At 37.4% G+C, this 21534-nt stretch overlaps 1 protein-coding gene across 1 annotated transcript in view; it reads left to right on the top strand.

Annotated features, from left to right (window-relative positions):
- Positions 1 to 10429: 10429 nt before the first annotated feature.
- The window catches only part of Pgd (phosphogluconate dehydrogenase), a 173275-nt gene continuing 162170 nt past the window's right edge, over positions 10430 to 21534 (top strand). Inside the window, exon 1 of the mRNA XM_090375793.1 lies at positions 10430 to 10574. Within this exon, the coding sequence (XP_090231919.1) occupies positions 10528 to 10574 (47 nt within the window). The 5' untranslated portion in view covers positions 10430 to 10527. The remainder of the gene's footprint in view (positions 10575 to 21534) is intronic.

The raw sequence follows: 21534 nt of genomic DNA, 5'->3' as shown, positions 1-21534 counted from the left end.
AACATCTATTCCTATCTTCATTCCACTTTTTCATCATGGAAAAGACGTGTTCTTAATCATAATGTTTTTAATTAAAGAACTTGCAGATGCTCGTACCTTTAGTGTATGACTTTCACTAAGTTCATGCTGTTTTACAGCAGATATTCCTTTAAGAGCTATTGAAAATGTTTTGATGCAGTGCTCACATTACCTTCAATTTCATTTTCTTTCTGCAGCTATGTGTATTCTTTTAACCAATTTTCATTAAAATGGCACTTTCTTTACTACTTAAACTGCTTTGTTGCATTCTTGGGGCTCACTATTATAAAATAAACTACAAAGCTTAAACAATTTTACGTGTGATTTTAACAAGTGCCGCCTTCAAGATCTGAATCGCGAATGAAATACTGCAGCCAACGAAACACTCCCCTTCTCCTTCACGAACGCGCCACGCAACGGGTACGACGCCGGCGCTTGTTTTGCTCATAATTAAAAGTTATTTTAATTACTGTTAGTAATTAAAATAATTGCATAGATTGCACAGTTTCATTTTTTATAATTTCAATATGTAAATGTGGACACCTGGCAACCCTAGGTGTACATCATGAACAAGCTCATTGATAAGCCTTATATATAGAGTTTGATGAGCAGCAATGAAATTTCAGCAGTGCCAAGTTTGTATTTAACTTAGTGGAATTTTGTAGACAGGCTGGTAGAACTTTTAACACAATTCCAGCCGTTAACGTTATATCATTTTCCAATCACTTTCTTTACCATTAAACGAATCATTAGGTTTTAATTTTCATTAGTACCACGAAGCAAGAGGGAAGAAAATAAAATTCCAGAAATTTCGATCTAGATTGAGAAATTGGACATTTTCTCCAGATCAATTTAGAAAAGGTCTTGATGTAGTAGAAGTAGTAGTGGCATTGTGATGCAAGAAAGCAAATGTATGAGCTTATGCAGCATCAGCCAAAAAAAAAAAAAAAAAAAAAATCACACCATTCCCTCCAAATGCCTGTCCAGTTCCTCCTTAAACTTATTCAAGCTATCATCTTCCACAACGACAGATGGAAGTTTGTTCCAGCAATTAACCACCCGCTGGCTAAAGGAAAATTTCCGCACATCTATTCTACATCTGTCTGTCTTTTCTTAATTTGAATTTATGCCCCCTTAGATTCGTAATCTGAACAAGTGGAAGGATCCCATCAGAATTCAGCGTGCTCAACCCATTCAAGGCCTTATATACCTCAATCAGATTACCGCGCAGGTGCCTAGTCTCCAGCCACTGCAACTTGCAGAACTTAAGCCTCTCTTGGTAAGAGGATCCCTTCATTCCCCTCACCCATCTTGTTGCCCTTCTCTGTACACGCTCAAGTAAATCTACATCCTAAAATGAGGCCTCCAGACCTGTACGCAGTACTCAAGCCATGGCCTGACCATTGCCTTATACAGAGGGATAATCACCTCCTTTTCCCTGCTAGCAAAATTCCTATATATCATTGACAAAACCCCATGACCTGCCCTGGCCGCCTGTCTGCATTGCTCAGAAAACTTCATATCTGCCTGCACAATTACTCCCAGGTCTTTTTCATTTTCTACCACCTTAAGTGTGGTATCACACAGTTGATACGTTTCTCTGGGGTTACTTCTACCCATATGTAGTACTTTGCATTTGTCAAGGTTAAACTTCAGTTGCCACTTCTTAGCCCATCTGCCCAAATTATCTAGATTCTGTTGCAGTAGCACATTGCCATTACTGTCATTAACAACCCTGCCAACCTTTGTATCATCTGCAAACTTCGTCATTAAGCCTGATATACCTTCATCAATATCATTGATAAATATACAAAACAACAGTGGACCTAACACCGAACCCTGTGGGACTCCACTAATAACATTAGTCCAAGAAGAGCAGCACCCATTGATTACCACCCTCTGTCTTCTAGCACTTAACCATCCTTTTATCCATTGTAGCAACTTACCCTTAATACCATTCTGCTCCAATTTGTACAAGAGTCTTCCATGCGCAACAGTGTCAAAAGCTTTCCTGAAATCCAAATATATGATATCAAAATTATTTTTCGCATCCAGTTCCTTTGTAACCACATCATAATATCCTATCAAATTTGTCAGACAAGACTTTCCCTTAACAAACCCATGCTGTGTCTGAATTACTGCTGCAGTCTTGTCTAGATGATCCTGCAATGCATCCTTAACCAGCGACACCATTATTTTACCCGGAACAGAAGTTAAACTAACGTCTGTAATTACTCGTGTCACCCTTCGATCCCCCTTTGTGAATTGGGGATACATTTGCACATCTCCAGTCCGTGGGAACCTCCCCTGAGTCCAAAGATGCTCTCATAATTATGGCTAAGGTTATGCTTAGTTGCTTTGCCGCCTCCTTTAATATAACTGGATAGATCCCATCCACCCCAGGTGCTTTTCTTATGCTTAACTTCGACAATTTCTCCTCCACTTTGCTCTCGGTTATTACAAAATCATTAAGTATCTTGCTACAATTTGATAACCTTCTGCCATTTTCAAACCTTAATAATTCCTCACGTGTGAATGTAGATGCAAAATACTCATTCAGTTTGTTTGCTATCTGAGCAGGATCATCAACAGTCGAACCATCGATGTCAAGTGAACCGATCAGATTCATCCCCTTCCTTTTAGAGTTTATATAAGTAAAGAAATCCTTGCTGTTTTTCTTAGCATCTTTTGCCAAGGATTTCTCGTAATCTGCCTTCGCCTGCCGAACCTCCTTTGTGAGCTGATTATAGATTAACTTATATCTGCCATATGCTTCTGAGTCGCTTGATAATTTATATCCCATGCATTTTTCTTCTCTGTTACGAGTCTCATTAGTTCAATTGACAACCATTTAGGCCTAAACCTTGAACAATATTTCTTAATAGGTATGAACCTTTTAGTAGCTTCCACGATTAATTCCTTGAATGCTTCCCACTTAGAATTTACTATTGGTAACATCGTCAGTTGATCCCACTGTACAGAATTTAAGAACTGTCGGAGACCACTGTACTCGCCTTTACGGAAGCAAAAACCCTTTCCTTTACCCCTGATAGTTGTTAAATCTTTAAGTAAATCCCACGTCAGTACACTGTGATCACTGCCACCTAGTGGTTCTTTTATGTTGAAGGCCCTGCAGTGCCTTTAAGTTTTCAGTGGTGAGAGAATATCCTTATCTTCTTTACGAAGGAAAAGAATTCGCCGACCGGGCTAGCCGGGTGGGAAAAGCGACTGCCTGGCAACCCAAAGGTCGCGGATTGGAATCCCGCCTCGGGCTTGGATCAAAGTACTACAAAAACCCTTGGGAGGTGCACTTTGGCCACAGAAGCCGATGCTCCAATAACTACCAAAAAAAAAAAAAAAAGAATTCACCTTGATTTGTTTCATTTCCCAAGATGTATTTCATTGTTATTGATTCATGTAAACTAAGATAAACTTCTCAGATATAGACATGTTTCTATGTTTTTTGCTGATAATATGAGCAGAATGTAAAGTAAAATGTTTTTACTGTGAGAGCATTATGGTTGTGAGTACGCTGTGTAGGGCCTTCGCTTCTGAGAAGGTAAAAATTAGTTATATGAGTGTGTCCAATGGGTGCTCTTGCAAAAACTTGTCTTCGTTTCCTGGTGCTGCAAGTCTAGAAGAATGGCTGGGTCTTAATTTCCATGTTTATTGTTATGTTCTTGCCATATATTTTTCCTTTGTGAGTTGTGAGCTTTACTATAACGGTTTGTAGTCTTGAACAGAGCTCGCTCTTCATATCGATCACATTTGAATTAGAAAAGATATTTAAAGGCCATATTACAGTACTTACCTTATATGAATACTCTTGCTTTTACTTATTTTTGGAAGGAATGGATTCGAGTATTTTTTTTTTTTAATATATGCAAATTAAAAACGAACAGGATCATAATGGGTATGGATGGGTGCTCATTGCTTCATTTCTTGCGTACAACCGAGGCTGCTTTGTTACTTATTTTCTTATTTTTTTTCATTAAACTTTAAGAACTTATGTGGGTTTTTTCATTTCATTCATTCATTTATTAATTACACACAATATAGTCTCAACATTATGTACATAAAAGTATATACATGATTTATATACAAGATATATTTACATATAATTATATGCTCTGACAAACATTATACTCTCGTGTATGTGTGCAAGTGTGTTCTTATTCAGGGTAGCTCCCAGGCATAAGCCCAAATCTACCTTGAGAACTTGGGAATATATAGTCTTTACAAAGCAGTCCTTAAAAAGTATGTTAAATTACCTGAGTCTGATTTTACTGTAGCGCTATTTGCACTTGAAATCCCGCACCCACTGGAGGTAGTGCAATACCAGTGAGTGCCAGCAATCCCGTGCCCCGGGTTGCCCATACCAGGGAGCCAGCAGGGAAAAAAAAAATATATAATAATAAAATATATATATATATATATATATATATATATAATAAAACAACAATAATATTCAATAGTCTGGATGGCACAACTATAAACTTCAAAAATCACAGTTCAACTGAATATTTCCTCAGCTGCTGTTTCACATGCACTGGAACCTCCAAAACCAATAACGGTACTATCCAGCAATCTCCAGCTGTACGCCATGGATAACAGAACCTTTAGACCACCACACGCGACGCAATGAATCTGATCCAGCACGGCAGAATCCAGAATGGAGTATTCATGATCGCAGCACAAAAGACAACCAACCAGAGCACCAGACCCAACACCATGAATCAGGTCCAGCACCCCAGCCGCCAGCCAGATGTAGAAACAAATAGTAAGACTCCATGAAGACAAGACACTAGGTTTGCCTCTGAAGAAAGGCTCTGAGAACAGTTCTTCTTGCAAAAACAGCAGTTGAAAACTCCTGAAATAAATTAAAACAGTCACGAGTTGCAATAAGCAAATGCACTGTATCAAATGATAAGTCAGGAATATGCGCCATCAAAATCCGCCTTTGGTCTTCATACTCCCGACATAAAAAAATTACATGCATCCAAGTCTCCTGCTCGCCACATGTACAGAAAGGATCTGTCTCCAACCCTCTCTCATATAATTTGGCCCTAAGTGAGCCTTGTCCTGTTAACAAATAAGAAGTGTACATAGAAGGCGTAAACCAAGATGCCACGGTTTTTGCCAATGCATAGTTCACCTGGGGAATATATTTCCTCGTCACAGCTCCAACATCACCACTTTCCCATCTGGTCTGCCATAAATCCATTAATTTGTTCCATATTCGTTGTTTTTCTTCTTTAATATTATTCTCCAAATCAATTGTAATATCAAAAAACGTTACTGATGTACCCTTTTTCAATTTGTACAAAAACCCTCTGTAGACAATAAATAAATCCAATGGCATGGTACCAGCAATTACCTGTAGGGCGTTTGTAGACGCTGTTCTAGGTACTTTCAATAAAGTTAATAACATAGAGCGCTGAAGCGATAAGTTTCGATCGAATCCTAGTTTTAGTTACCACAGAAAACCAAACAGCCGCATATGCCACTATCTGGAGAAAAATAGTCTTATAATACAGTGACAACACCCTCTTATTCAATCCCCACTCCTTACGAGAAATCTTAGCAGTGGAGCCTGTAAAGTGTCTTACTTTTACATTTAGGTGTGAAACATGTGGGGAAAAGGAAAGTTTGTCATCTATGATTAATCCCAAATACTTAGTTTTAGCAACATAAGGAATTTGAACTCCACCTAAAAGAACTCTTGGAGGTCTGCCGTAATCAAATTGTTTCTTAAAAACCATAAAACAGGTCTTACCTGCAGAGATCTTCAATTTCTTCAAATTGGCCCACTCCATTAAATCATCTAAAACTGACTGTATTTTTCTTTCCAATATAAGTCTGGAGCGCCCAGAAACTCCAATCACAAGGTCATCAGCATAAGCTATCTTAGCAAACTCTGTACTCTCCTTAACAAGCCACTGATCTAAAACTGCATTCCAAAAGAGAGGTCCCAAAACCGAACCTTGAGGACAGCCTCTCGAGACACTGGCACTATATGACAGATGATGTGCACGCACAGTAATAAATCTGTCCTGAAAGTATGACCTTATAGTGTTAAATATGTAACTATTACACTCTGCAAGCACTAGAGATCGAAGGGCACTTTCCCACCATACCGAATCAAATGCTCCTTCGAAGTCTATAAAGACCATAAGAACATATTTCTCAGAAGAATCCTTAATGTACTTTAAAAGAGATGTTATGGCGTCCTCTGTAGAGTGCCCCTTCTTAAATCCATGCTGATCAGCAGAACACAGATGCTTATCCTCTAACATCGCAGAAATTCTGGGAGCAAGTAACCTTTCATAAACCTTACCCACGTTCGCCAAGAGAGAAATTGGTCTGTATGCTCTCGGATCAGTCCTGGACTTACCAGGCTTATGCAATATCTTTAGCAGTGCCATCTTCCACGGTCTTGGAAAAGTACCTTCAGTGAAACATTTATTAAACAAATTTAACATAATTTGAGGAAAGTAATCATAAAACTTAATGATTACTTGATTTTCAATTAAGTACAAACCTGGACATTTCTTAACGTTCAATTTAGCTACTGCTGCACCCAACTCCACCAAACCGAAGAGTTCAGCTTCAGCGTCACCTGCTCCTGTAAACTCAGAGTTCATCCGGCGTATCTCCGTTTGTTCAGGTGAATCATCTTGAGGAAGATCCTGAGGAAATAGTCTTCTAACAATCGTTTCCACAGTAGAAAACCAATCCGATGTCTCATCATTATTGTTCAATACAGTGTTGTATATTTCTCCACAAAGCAACTTATTACGAGAAATTTTATACACGAGACCCCAGGGATCTCTGTTACCAACTTCATTAACCAAATTTTGCCAACAAGTTCTCTTGCTCTCAGCAATAGCCTTATGAAAGGCCTTTCTTCTCTCTTTATAGGCATTTTTAAATGATTCCATATCAACACTAGAGAGATGTCTATTTCTTTGGTATACTTTCCTAGCCTGGTATACCTGAGACCTCAGAGAAGACAAAGCAGGAGTCCACCACGGCACAGACAACTTTTTAGTCCTTTTTCTCCTCGTGGAGTGCACACAAGCCTGGAAAATATGATACTGTACATAGTTTACATATTTCATAAGCTGTCATATCATTTAAACTCTCTCCAGGTATCTCACAATTATCACTATCGAAAACTGTAGTCAAATAATTTTTAAAATTGTTCCAGTTAACACGGTCCATAGAAAATCTAGACAGATCACTCGTAGCGAAGCTCTTTTCCCTTACTTCGAAACAGAGATCAAATGAAATTGCACGGTGATCACTATTTACTAAACCAGAATTGACTTCCCAATTCAAAATAGAATCGCACATACGAAGAGATGTCACAGTTACGTCAATATTAGACTCTCCATTTACAGTTGAAAAGGTGAACGGCTTATTTGGAAGGTTTTGAACAACAAGATTATGAGATAATAAGAGGTCTTCAAATTGGTTCCCTCTCACATCAGTATATCCACTGTGCCAAAAATGTGATTTTGCATTAAAATCAGCAGTCACAATGAGATTATGGGATGCATATCTTAAACAAATATTTTCCAAATTATGAAGCGCTATCTGAATATTTTCCGATGGAGGACAATACAGTGACACTAGGCAGAAAGAAGAAACTTGTGAAGACAATAATGCTTATCATACACGCCGAGCACAAACCCGTGATTGACGTTACAACAAGGTCTTGATTAAAAATCACAATAGCGGATTTTGGAGGAACATCCACAGCTGCTACTATTCTAGTAGAAGAAGGAAAACCCATAATCTTATGAGCTGCCCCTCCCACTTGTGAGGAATAAAATGGCTCCTGTATACAAACAATATCTATACAATGCTCCAAGGCAATCACCCTTATTTCATCAGCAACTGCCCGACAGCGCTGACCATTTATTTGCAAAATTTTTAAATCTATGTCCTTGCAAAGCTCCAGAGGTAAAATCAGAGGAGTTATTATCCATGATTGATGCGCATGTTTGCTAATTCCACTGCTCTCATGTACTCAGGACACTTAATGTCCCTTACGGAGTGATTAAAATCTCTGTTTCTTCTCTTACAATTAATACATTGTGGAGGATCCTCCTTGTGAGGGCACTCAGCGAAAACATGACCCCCATTAGCACAGTGACCACAAGAAACAGTCTTGTGTGAACATGACTGTGCACCATGTCCAAAACCCAGACATCTAAAACACTTGTTCACCACCGTGAATTTCCGAAACCTATGTGAACCGAATCCAAGGAAAATTCTTTCATTTTGAAACAAGCATTTATATAATCGAGGGCTGAAACCAATGACCCAATTAGTTGCATTAGTTCCAGATCCAGAATTAAATCTGAATGTTACTTCATCTTTTACCTCATCCTGAGTAAATTCATAATCTTTAAAATTTTTATAATATAAATCCTCCAGGGGTGTGCGCTGCTTGAAGGAGGCTCGCATAAGTCCATACTTTGTAATATTGCAAAAAAAAAAAAAAAAAAACTAAACAGACTTTTCTTCGCGGGTTACCCCTACCATAAATTTTTCTCGAGCAAAGCCCTTGTTAAGAAATTCACATACATCTGGACTTTTGTCCTTTTGGGTCATTATTATTATTAGCCATATGGTACAAGGAAGCCTGAGGCTATGCTGCACCAGCCAAAAAAAAAAAAAAAAAAAAATTGAGTTATCCTGAGAGAGAGAGAGAGAGAGAAAAGCAGAAGGGAATCACCAAGAAGGAGAAGAATGATGATATCCAGCTCAGGACCCTGGGTGTACCAAGCCCATACTCACCATATGTGAGCCCCTGGGGTTAATCTTGATGTTAATAAACATTTTTATAAAGTTATTATAAAAATTAGTAAACCTGAAAAATCGTTTTCAGAGATTGGCAACTTGAATTTAAGAAATCTCTTTACATTGAATGTAAAGATATTTCTTAACGGGTTATAACAAAAATAAAGTAACAATTCGAAATCGAATTACTTTATTTTTGTTACGACCCGTAACATACGATTCTTCCCGCCATTTCTAACCTGTTAGGTCTCGGCCTCAGAGTCAGGATATCGCGACCTGTGCTGTTTCTCAATACACCTGTACGATACGCCACGTAACATTTCATCGGTAGAACAAAATTTGTGAGTAAGCATAATTTATGCATTACGTAATTTAAATTACCCTCTTGTCCTGCAAAGTGGATAATTTAAATTACGTCGAGGGTCGCTATGCTGTAACCCTACTCGGGTGTGTAGGGTTACAGCATAGTGACCCATTGATTATGAACCCCTGCCTAGTGTTTCCACAAATTACATTACAGTAAAGTGTAAGGTGTAAAGTGGGTTTAGGGTCAAACGGAACCAGGGGTTTCCCCCATCTCCGCGAAGTTTACATTGTGGTGGGATACAGTTCACTGTAAAGGCCAGAGATTTAAAAGTATATGGATCTTCAGGTGTGTGAAGTAGTGTGCCATTGTTCTTCTGGCCATTTAGCCGCCAGACCCTTGCTTAGGCCGGACGTTGCCCACACTTCGCCCCGTGGAGGCAGACGAGGTACCCAGTAGTTGTAGTTTACTCTGGCAGGTCCTACCACTTAATTTCCTGAGATTTCAGTGGCTAGGACCTAAAAAAAAAAAAAAAAAATACGTTTGTGTGGGTTGATCGCTAGATTGAAAGACCGAAATGTGAGCGAACTTAATTTGGAACTATTAAATTTTGACATGTGGGGTATATGCTAGCAAGCAGATAGAGAGGGGGAGGAGACTGAAGACTGGTGGGAGAAACACAGAAGAAATGGGATCAATAGAGGATATGACCCCATTATAAATCAGTGGGGCATGTCTCACCAGGAGGAAATCTGGGTTGGAGGGGAGGCAGGAGGATGTCCCTTTTGCCACCTCCCCTACCGCCGAGGGAGGGGGAAAGAAAGATGGGTCCAGCAAGGCGCCGGCACCGTTTGCCATTATGGCTGGCATATGCAGAAAGCTCTGCGGTCTCATTGGGCTGGTTGGAATTCAGCTGAGTAGAAAATCACTCATGAGGCTGCGTCCCGTCCGGGGGAGGTCCACATATCGGGTGTGCACTTTTCGTGGGTTAGGTCCGCTTCGTGTGATTAGTTTCTTATCATGTTTTTTTTTTTTTTTTTTCCCTGAGGTAGTTAGTTGTTGGTTACAACTAACTGCCAAATTACATTACAGTGTGAATTCAGATCACTGAAATGTATTAAGTTTGAAATGGAGGAGCGAACTTCAGATTCCGTGACGGCCAGGTTTGCAACCACTCCGCCAAGTGGACAAACTGGTTTCCATTCGTGTTCACAAGGCGTTTACTGGCCGCGTTATTGTGACGTAACTTCTAAGAGCTAAACTTCAAGTTCCGCTACCGGCAGAAAAGGCTTCCTTGGAGTTTCCACCATTGGCACGTACCCAAGGTAACGTTTCGTGGCTACAAGAGGTGCATCAGTCAGGATACGTGACTTTTCACCTTGACCCCTCCAAGAATGGGGAACTCTTGCCGGCATTTCGACATCCAACAGCAGGAAAAAGTGTAAGAATTTGTTTCCCATTGATTGTGCAGTACGCATGCTCTTTGGCGCTAATGTAGGACAACGCGAAATAGGTAACGAGAAGTGAACTTATCTTAAGAAAGTTTTTCTTTTTTTTTTTTTTTTTCCTACAATTTGAGAATGTAAAATTTTAGCGCAATTAATAATAATGGTGAATGATCGATCAACATGTTGATTTAAAAGAAGGATGCAATTCGGACTCGGGATTGTCACATTAACAATTCAATAAATGTCGTAATTAATTGATTTTTTTTTTTTTTAATTTACGCGTGAACCCTAGCGTCTTGCCAGTTGATTAAATGCATAGAAGTGTGGTGCTCATATGATTTGGTTTACCTTGACCAGATTATAATGGTTTTGGTCAAGTATTTACTGTAAGAAAATGCAGTAATATATATTTAATTTTTATCCTTTATATTCCAAAGTTGTAGCTTTGGAAAACTTGTTGCATTTTCTGGTTTCAGTTATTGATTTAGGTCAGAAGCGTAGACAACCTACCTTTTGCTATATCCAGTTCTTGGAAAAATCATTAAATACGTTGCGAGGGCTGTTTCTGCACGGAGACTTGCCGGAACACGAGATCGACTGAAATTTCTGTGCTTTTATCATAACTACGCGTGTCAAAAGTGTAGTATTTTTTTGTGGGTTAGTTAGTAATAACATTTCTTTTTTCTCGAAAGTTTACGTAATTAAGAACTTCTTGCATCTGTTCCGATTATGGCACCAGCGTAGACAAATCAATTATTAGCCGCTGAAATGGCACTCAGTTACAATGTTGTTTCTCTTACGTGGTGTAATCTGCTGTAATGATAATATTTAATGAGAAAAAAGAAATGAAAATGAAATTAATCTGGAAAATTTAGAATAAAAAATGCCTTATTTCATGCAGTCCATCAATTACTCTGAAATTCTCTACATGTAGAGGTGCAGAAGCGCCATGTTGCCATGGAAACTAACGTAATACTAACAGGAGCGGGTAAGGTGCTTGATTCAAAATGCAGCACAACGAAAGAGCTGAAAAATTGATACGTGAGCTGCTAGATACATAAATCCATATAGAAAACTAATTACTTTACCTATTAGTTATAAGCAGCACAAATATGTGCATTAAAAAATGTAAACAAAAGTCAAATTATTAATAAAAATAAATGTCAAGTAGCGATTAAATCGACGAAAATAAAGTACTGTGCATAAAAATAATCAGTAGTACTGTACTTGGTTTTATGATGTTAGTCGCGAAAATTGTACGGATTTCTTAAAAGTGGGCGGTTTACACGTCAGCGCAAAGGTGATCAGGGCCATCTTTCGGGTGTTCTAAATACTCTTCATTCCCTTCATCATATCAAGCAAATTAAAATGGCCTTGAATTAAATCTTGATTTTTTAAAGAAATTCGAAAACACTTCTATAAATTTGTTTTGGAAGTTATATCCACAGCACTTATTCTAGAAATTATCCAAATACAAACTTTGAAGATCTTAATGATTTTGCAAAAAAAATATAATAATAATAAGAAGAAAGAATTTATCACAGGAATCTGTTTAAAAATTACTTTTGTAGAATTTTATTGCTTGGATAAAATCTTTGAGTTCTATATGGGTTATATTTTTTTGGGTCCCTGATTTTTTTTTTTTTTTTTTTTTTTTTTTTTTGTAGCCCTTAGGCATAAAATGTCTAATGGAAAAGATGAATAACCCCGAAGGTGACCAGATTTTTGTAGTCCAAAGTGTTGAATTTTGACTCTTTAATAATATAGCTGCATTATAGGGAGGTTTCTGCTTGTTTTTTAGCATTAGTAGAGGCATATAATGCGAGAGAGTAAGCTTATGCAGCATCAGCAAAAAAAAACACGCTCCCATTTCACCCCTCCATTCGTTTCAAATACTTGTCCAGCTCAGCCTTAAATTTATTTACACTATCAACTTCCACAACAAAAGATGGAAGTCTGTTCCACCAATCAACTACCCGATGGCTAAAGGCAAACTTCTGCACATCTACCCTACAACTGTCTTTCCTCAATTTGAATTTATGCCCTCTCAGATGATTATTCTGAGCAAGAGGAAGAATCTCATCAGCATTGAGCTTGCTCAAACCATTCAAGACTTTATACACCTCAATCAGATCACCTCACAGGTACCTAGTCTCCAGACACTGTAATTTGCAAAATGTAAGCCTTTCTTCGTAAGAGCAACCCTTTATTACATTCACTAATCTTGTTGCCCTTCTCTGTAATTGTTCCAACAGCTCTACATCCTTCTTAAAATGAGGCCGCCAGACCTGTATACAGTACTCAAGGAGTGCCCTGACTATTGCTTTATACAAGGGGATAATCACCTCCTTATTCTTTCTAGAAAAATTCCTGTATATCATTGACAAGACCCCATGAGATACTCTTGCAGACCATCAGCACTGCTCAGAAAACTTCATATCTGCCTGCACAATTACCCCCAGTCCTCTTTTGTTCTCTACCACTGTCAGTGTAGTACCACAGAGTTGATTCGTTACTCTGGGGTTACTGCTTCCCGTATGTACTACTTTACATTTGTCAATGTTAAACTTCATTTTCCACCTCTCAGCCCATCTGCTCAATTTTACTAGATCCTGTTGCAGCAACGTAGTGTCCTTAACAACCCTGCCAGCCTTTGTATTGTCTGCAAACTTGGACATTAAGCTTGATATACCATCACCAATATCATTTATAAATACAGAAAACAACACTGAACCCTGAGGGACTCCACTAATAACATTAGTCCACGAACAATAAGCAGTGTCCAATGATTACCACTCTCTGTCTTCTCCCCCTCAACTATCCCTTTATCCATAGCAGCAATTTGCCTCCAATGCCACACTGCTCCGAGTTTTTCGGCAGTCTTCCATGTGCAACAGTATCAAAAGCCTTTCTAAGATCTAAATATATGATATCAAAGTTATTCCCTGCATCTAGTTCCTTTGTGACCACATCATAGTAACCAATCAAATTGGTCAGACAAGACTTCCCCTTCCCCTTCAGTTATAGCTCGGACTTCCCCTGTCCGAGCTTTAACTGGAGTCTTGTCTAGATGATCCTGCACTGCTTCTTTAACCAGTGCCTCCATTAATTTCCCTGGAACAGAAGTTAAACTAAGGTCTATTATTATTATTATTAGCCATATGGTGCAAGGAAGCCTGAGGCTTATGCTGCACCAGCCAAAAAAAAAAAAAAAAAATCCTGCATTACCCTGAGAGAGAGAGAGAGAGAGAGAGAGAGAGAGAGAGAGAGAGAGAGAGAGAGAGAGAGAGAGAGAGAGAGAGAGAGAGAGAGAGAGAGAGAGAGAGAGAGAGAGAGAAGTAGAAGGGAATCACCAAGAAAGCAAGAAAGAGAATAATGATGATATCCAGCTTAGGACCCTGGGTTTGCCAAGCCCATACTCACCGGATGTGAGCCCCTGAGGTTAAATATAATTACTTGTGTTGCCCTTTGATCCTCCTTTGTGAATTGCGGTCACATTTGCACATCTCTAGAGTATGGGTACCTCCCCTGAGTCCAAGGAAGCTCTCATAATTATGGCTAAGGGTTTGCTTACTTCCTTTGCTGCCTCCTTTAATATAACTGTATAGATGCCATCCACCCCGGGTGCCCTTTTTATGTTTATCTTCAACAATTTCTCCTCCACTTTCCTCTCAGTTATTACAAAATCATCTAGCTCACTGTCAGAGTTTAATTCAGCTCTGGCATTCCCTCCCTGAATAACTCCTCGTGCGAATGCAGATGCAAAATACTCATTTAGTTTGTTAGCCACCTGAGCAGAATCATCAACAGTTGAACCATCAATAAACTCATTTTGTGTTCCTTCAAAACCATAATATATCTTGTAATTTCATTGAATATTTCCCAGTTTTTATGCTGATATTAACCCCCACTTTGTTTTCTAATAAACAATCTTTCTTCAATGCCATTTGTCAGTGTTTGAGTTTTGAAATTTATAACATTTAAATCACATATTTAAAAAAAAAAAAAAGTTTGAAAATACCTATCTGATTCTAAAACTTCTGCTATTTTTTGCTCAAAATAAAAATTACTGAACATCAGATTGAGACTGTATATATTAGAAACACATCTTGAATATATTTTCAAAAAAAAAGAAATTGATAATCATAGGATATAACATTTAAATGCATTAAAAGCATTCCATTTGTTTACTATTGGTCCAGGCGCCTCAGTAGCCAGGTGGGAAGGAGCAGCAGTGCGCAGCACACACTTCTTGATTAGACCGGGGTTCGAGCCCATCACCACCAAATACGGAGGATGCGGAAAGGTCAGGGAATGACCACTGCATATTCACGGAGCAATATGGCCTTAGTTGCTAATACCCCTAAAAACCAAATAACAAAAACTATTGGTCCAGTTCCCTCCCCCCCTTTCTCTTTTGAGAAGACAGCAGAAGTTATTTTTTGACATTAGTCTTGAATTTCTACAGATTTAAATTTTCAGGAAACACAAGTGAAGGAAGGTTATTTTAGAACACAGAAGTTGACGGATAAATGTTGAAGAAAAAAAGGATGGTTCTGTGGGTTTTTAAGTTGAACAATGAACAGTTTGAGAGAGAGTAGGTGAAATTAAAGAGGCCATTTGAGAACAGTGCCCATGGAAGTATCTATAGAAAAGGCATTCAGCAGGAACAGAACATATCTGAGACAAAGTGGAGAGACTTTATAAAAGATAAAAATCAATAATTAACCTGACTACCCTCTTTTGAATGAGCCTGGAAGTCTGAAAGATATTTTGGGGACATCACACCAGATGTGGGAACAACGTTTCATGGTAGGGCAGATTTGAGATTTGTAGAGAGTGAGTAGTTGTTTAGTAGAAAAGTAATGCTGAGAGCAAAAGAGAAAACCCAGTTTTTTAGATGCTGAGGAAGCAGTATCATGATACGTTTATGCCAAGAGAGAACAGAAATTATAATGATCCCTAATAGAGATATGTGATCTAGTTTATAAATTTGAGTATTACTGAAGGTAAGCATAGGAGCAGATGCCTTTTTGCAAGATATAAGACAGGATGAGTTTTAGGATTTAAATTAACCAAATTATCTTTTCCCAATTGGAAAATTACCTTGAGATACCATTTAAGGAATTGGTGGTGAATGTGTTAGAATTTGAATCTTACATGTGTTAGAATTTGAATCTTCCAGTTTACAAGGCTTTGCAGATTGGAAGATGGAATGCAATTTACTATCATGCAAAACTGTGGATATGATTTCCAGTCATTGTAAAAAGAACACTAATATATGAAAGGAAAAGAGTGAGCGAAACAAACTGAACGTTGTGGAGCACCAGCATTAGTGGAGAAGTTAGACAAGAGCTATAAACCCTTGCTCACAGCAAGCTGTCAGAAAGAAAACTGGATACTCAATTGCAAAAAAAACAGCTGACAATCCATAAGATGGAAGCTTATTTAGAAGACTTATGCCAAATGTGATCATAAGCATTAGATGTCAAGAGCAACTGCTTATTTTGCAAAACTTTTCCATTGAATTTTTCCATCGGTGGGGAACATAAGCTAGTATATAACCAGCAGATTGACACTGACTGAATCTACTTGGTGCTGCTCCTTACAGGAGATATATTTAATGGCAAATGAGCACCCTTACTTGTAACTGTTCAATTATGTGCAAAGACAGAGCTGGAAATGGGCCTCTGGAGGAGTCACCATTCTTGTGGATAACTATGCTCCTTTTCAAACTATGCTGCCTGTCATCAACTTAGAGGTTGTAGAAATTCATCTAACAGTAGGGTTCCTCTTAACTGTTTGCTCCAACTGTTGGCATCTGGAAAAAACATCCCCCAGGCAGATCTTGATGATCTCCTTAAACAATTACTGTGCCCTTCCCTATTATTTCTTTGTTACTGAATGATTTCAATGGACATAATACTTTATGGCAGGGGTGGGCAACAGCCGGCCCGCGACGATGTTGAATCCGACCCCGCTCCGTAAATGCATAAATATAGAAAATCCATACCTGGCTACACTCGCCGTAAACGTTCGGCTTAATTCGGTTCAATCGGGAATCGCGGCCAGTACAACAGTAACCAAGTGATTCTACGCAGCATCGAAGAGTATTATTTCCTAATTATTATTGTAGCATCGATCGAACAAAGTTCCTTTGGGTTTGACTTCTTACTGAAAAAAATAATATTGGTGCAAGATATTTTATAAGTCAGTTTATGGCTTTTCTAATTATTACAATTTTTAATTTAATGTCATTTATAGTCCATAAAATGAGCCAATTAAAAAAAAAGAAAAAATTGATGCCGAATGCCGCATTTTCAATGACAATCGGACATTTAAATATTTAATTGCAAATATAGACGATAAAGCTGTTTGTTTGGTTTGTAACGAAGCTATTTCCGTTTTTAAAGAATATAATCTATAAAAGCATTTTTAAACAAAACATTTCATAAAATATAAGCTATTTTCACCGTAACAAATGAAAATTGAAGCAGAAAATTTAAACTGTTGTTTGCGTAAGCAACAAAATACTTTGAAAATTTTGTCAAATACAGATAGAGCTCTGACAAAAGCTAGTTACATTGTGACACATAAGGTCACAAAACAATGTAAATCATTTTCTGACTGGGAATTTGTGAAGGAATGTTTGATAGATATTGCTGAATTATTATGCCCTGATAAAAAACTGACATTTGAAAAAATTTCTCTGTCACGAAGAACTCTTGTGAGACAAGTTGATAATATTTCAAGTAATTTATGTGATAAATTAAAATTGGAAGATTGTACTTGCCATGCACTGGCTTTAGATGAGTCATGTGACATTACCGATACGAGTCAACTTTTAATCTTTATTCGAGCTATAAATCATAGATTTGAAATTACAGAGGAATTACTTTCTGCATATCCTATGAAAGACACAATGACTAGCGAAGATTTTTTTTTATAGCTCTTCAAGAAAGCTTTACAAAAACTTAAAGTGGGAAAAAATTGTCGACATCACAACCGATGGGTGTCCTAGTTTGACAGGAAAAAACATTGGATTATTAAAAAGAATAAGCGACGAAATAAATGTGTATTCCAGGAAAAGAAATAATTTTCTTACATTGTATAATTTATCGAGAAACCTTTTGCAAAAGAGTTCTAAAACTGAAGCATGTTATATCGGTTGTAACGAAAGTAGTTAATTTTATTTGGGGAAGAGCTTTAAACCACCGGCAATTCATAACATTTTTGAAAGAAATTGAATGTGATTTTACTGATATTCCTTACCATACGGACATATAAGATGGCTTACACTTACAAAAGTGTTAAAACGATTTCATGATTGGTTGGATGAAATTGTAAACTTCTTAAATACTAAGGACAAGCTGAATGAATTTTGTGAATTAAAAGATGAACAATGGCTGAACGACTTTTTCTTCTCCGTTGATATGTTTTCGCATCAAAATGAATTAAATTTATTATTATGAGGGAAAGAACTATTTATTTTTGATATGTATACAAATGTCACATCGTTTACGAGAAAACTCAAGTTATTTTCTCAACAATTCCAAAATAAACAGTTAACTCACTTTCCAATCTTACAAAAAAGAGAAAAAAACTTGAAATGTGCTGATTTTAAGAAATATGAGGCTATAATAAGTGACTTATTTAATGAATTTACAAGAAGATTTGATGATTTTTAGAAAATTTCTAAAGATCTATCTTTAGTAAGCTTACCATTTAATTTTAATGTCAATGATGCACCACCTTGTATCCAGTTGGAACCGATAAATTTACAATCAAATTTAATATTAAAGAATCAATTTGCTGAAAAAACAATAATGAACTTTTATGCCTCGTTAAATCCAGAAATGTTTAAAAATATTCTGGATAATGCACAGAAATATTTGGCATTCTTTGGATGGACATACCTATGCAAAACTACATTTTCTTTAATGAAAAATACAAAGAGCAAAATTAGATCAAGAATAACGGATGAAAATTTAGGAGCAGTTCTACGAATAGCCACTAGTGAATTGAATCCCAATTTTGATGAAATAATAAATCAGGAACATTCCAAATGCAATCCCTCACATTAAAGTATTTGTTTTCTGCATTTACTTTGTTATCATAATAAAAATGTTTATTCCAAATTGTAGTTCTTATCTGTACCTATCTATAATTGACTTCTATTTAAATATTGTATTTATTTATTTTTTAAATACATTAATAATTTGGTAATTCAAGTAATATAACTTTTTTTTTTTTTTTTTTTTTTTTTAGGTTCTGATTTTTTTTGTTAAATCGTTCAATCTATTCCGGCTCGCGTCATGATAGGAAAATTTCATTCAGGCCGCTGATGAAAAAAGTTGCCCACCCCTGCTCTATGGGGTAGTGCTCACATTGATGGAAGGGGGGTCAGACTACTGAGTGTACTTTTAAAAACATGACTTGCCCCTTCTAAGTGTCGATTCTAAAACCTTCCAAATGCTTACCTGTATATTTAATTTAATTGATCTCTCTGTATGCCCCCCTCCACTCCTCCCTATATGTGCATGGGAGGTTGAACATAATATTTTTTGGAAGTGATTACTTGCCCGTGATATCCACTCTTTACAGTGGGAGACTATGGCATGTGTTGAGAATAAATCATGCTGACTGGAATCTTCCTTCAAACATCTGGTGATGTTTAATAACCCCGTCAAAGTCATGGGGATATTTCCAACCCCCCCCCCAATAATCTAATAGCCATCAAACGGGCTTGCACCAAAGAATGCTGTGTCAGGTAGAATCTTGGATCCTCTTCACATCTTCCATCACCCAGGTGGAAACAACTAAACTCAACTGGGACAGAGTCTGAAAAATGAAGGGCAGATACACATCCCACCATTCTATTCATCAAGTTTAAGTGCATAATGGATGTGTCGTAGATGCCACTGCATTTGTGAGCACTCTTGGGGAGACATTTGTTAACTTGTCTGCCGACACATATTATCCCCCCCCACCTCTGCATTTCTGGCCCTCAAACAATAAACTGAAAAACAGCATTTGAAGTTGTTTTCAAATAACTTTGAGGCCTACAACCAGACATTTCACAGAATAGGAAATGAAAGTGGCACTATCTCTATCCAGGAGTGCCATCAGACCAGATGAGATGATCTACTATGAGATGATTAAACATAATTCATTATGGAATGGCTACTCTGTCTATACAACAGAATCTACCTTGAAGAGCAACTTCCAGATTTCTAGTGAAAGGCAATCATACTTGCCTTTTCCAAACCAGGAAGGATCCAAAAATATCAAATAATTATTATGCTATAGTCCTGACAAGCTGCTTGTGCAAGATCCTGGAAAGAATGGTCAATGCTCAACTTATGTGGTATTTAGAAGCTAACGATCTCATTTCCAGCACAGTGTGGCTTCCGAAGAAACAGATTAACACTCAATTATTGAATTGGAATTTTAAAAGATATTTACAACCTTGGTCTCGAGGGACATTCTGCCATTTTTATTAAAAGCTCTCTCTCTCTCTCAAACCAGTCATTCCAAGTTTGTATAGAATCCACACTGCTTTGGCCACACTCTCTTGAATGACCTTTAGTACATTTACAGGAAAACAAAGGTTTAGATAAAGGATGAAATTTAAGGTGGAGTGTGGAACAGGGAATTTCATCCCTATAAGAATAATTGCACATGATATGAGCAAAAATTGATATCAGATGATTGAAAACAGTAATCCAACCAAGGAAAAGAAGAATAGAAATCTTGTATATCATCCAATTTCATATTCTTGTAAGGACAAAGAACACAAGGCCTGAGAATGGCCATGAGAAAAAAACTTCATCTTTTTTGGGGAGGAGAGGGAGAGAGAGAGTCTGAGGTGCCTAGAGTACCACTCACTGCAACTGCATACTTTGAATGGTTATTAGTGAGAAAAGATCAGGAGTTTTGGGTATATGGTTATTCTGGGAGATAAAATAAGTCTGTGTGAAGTAATTGCAAAAGTGTCAGCATTTCAACCAGCTGGATCTGCATGATTAGAAAACTGAAGCAATCTGAAGTTGTGACCATCAGAATTTCTCAGAAAAATTATCTCAGTTAGGAAAGTTGAGCTAGAGAAAGTAGTTTAGTTTCAAATAAAGGAAGTCAAAGAGTTTAAGCGATTATGGAAATTGGGAGAATGATAGAGGAAACAGATGAAGTTGACAGAATGGTGGTAGAGAGATTTTAAGCCAGAAAAGATTGAAAAGAGGAGATTCTAAATTACTAAATGTCTGACAGGGAATATCTGAACAGACATAAGCACTAGTACCACCTATGAACCAAAAGAATTCATACAGCAAATAATTAAAACTGCTGAGATGAGTAGTGGTTGCGGCAACTGATAATTGGGATACTCTTAGAAAAAATAAATGAGGCTTGGCAGATTGTAGGTGTTAAATTTCAGCTACTACTTCTTAGGACTTATAATTTTTCTAGATCTTGTTGTAATAGCATACCCTGATTACTGGCATTAATCAAGGTAAAGAAGAATAGAAATCTTTTAGATCATCCAATTTCATATTCTTGTAAGGACAAACAACACAAGGCCTGAAAATGGCCATGAGAAAAAAACTTCATCTTTTTTGGGAGGAGAGAGTCTGAGGTGCCTGAAGTGCCACTCACTGCAACTGCATACAGAATAGTGGTAGAGATTTTAAGCCAGAAAAGATTGACAAGCAAATTGCAGTGTAGTTTTAGATGCTAATGTACTATGTAAAGCATTCATTGAAATATTCAGATGCTACAATGTTTTTCATGTCAACTAAGAAATACAAAGAAGAAAAATGCAGGGGATGTATATAAATTTTCAGGTGATACAGAAGCCTATGGTAGATAGACTAGTCTACAATCAAGTCACAAAGGAGTTGATCCTCTTTGTGACTTTGTCACAAAAAAATAATTTTGTTATCATACACTTCAACT

Source organism: Mastigoproctus giganteus, chromosome 6 (assembly GCF_048544385.1).
Source record: "Mastigoproctus giganteus isolate SK-2022 chromosome 6, ASM4854438v1, whole genome shotgun sequence".
In the NCBI taxonomy this organism is placed as follows: Eukaryota; Metazoa; Arthropoda; class Arachnida; order Uropygi; family Thelyphonidae; genus Mastigoproctus; species Mastigoproctus giganteus.
This window is presented reverse-complemented; position numbering and strand designations above follow the sequence as displayed.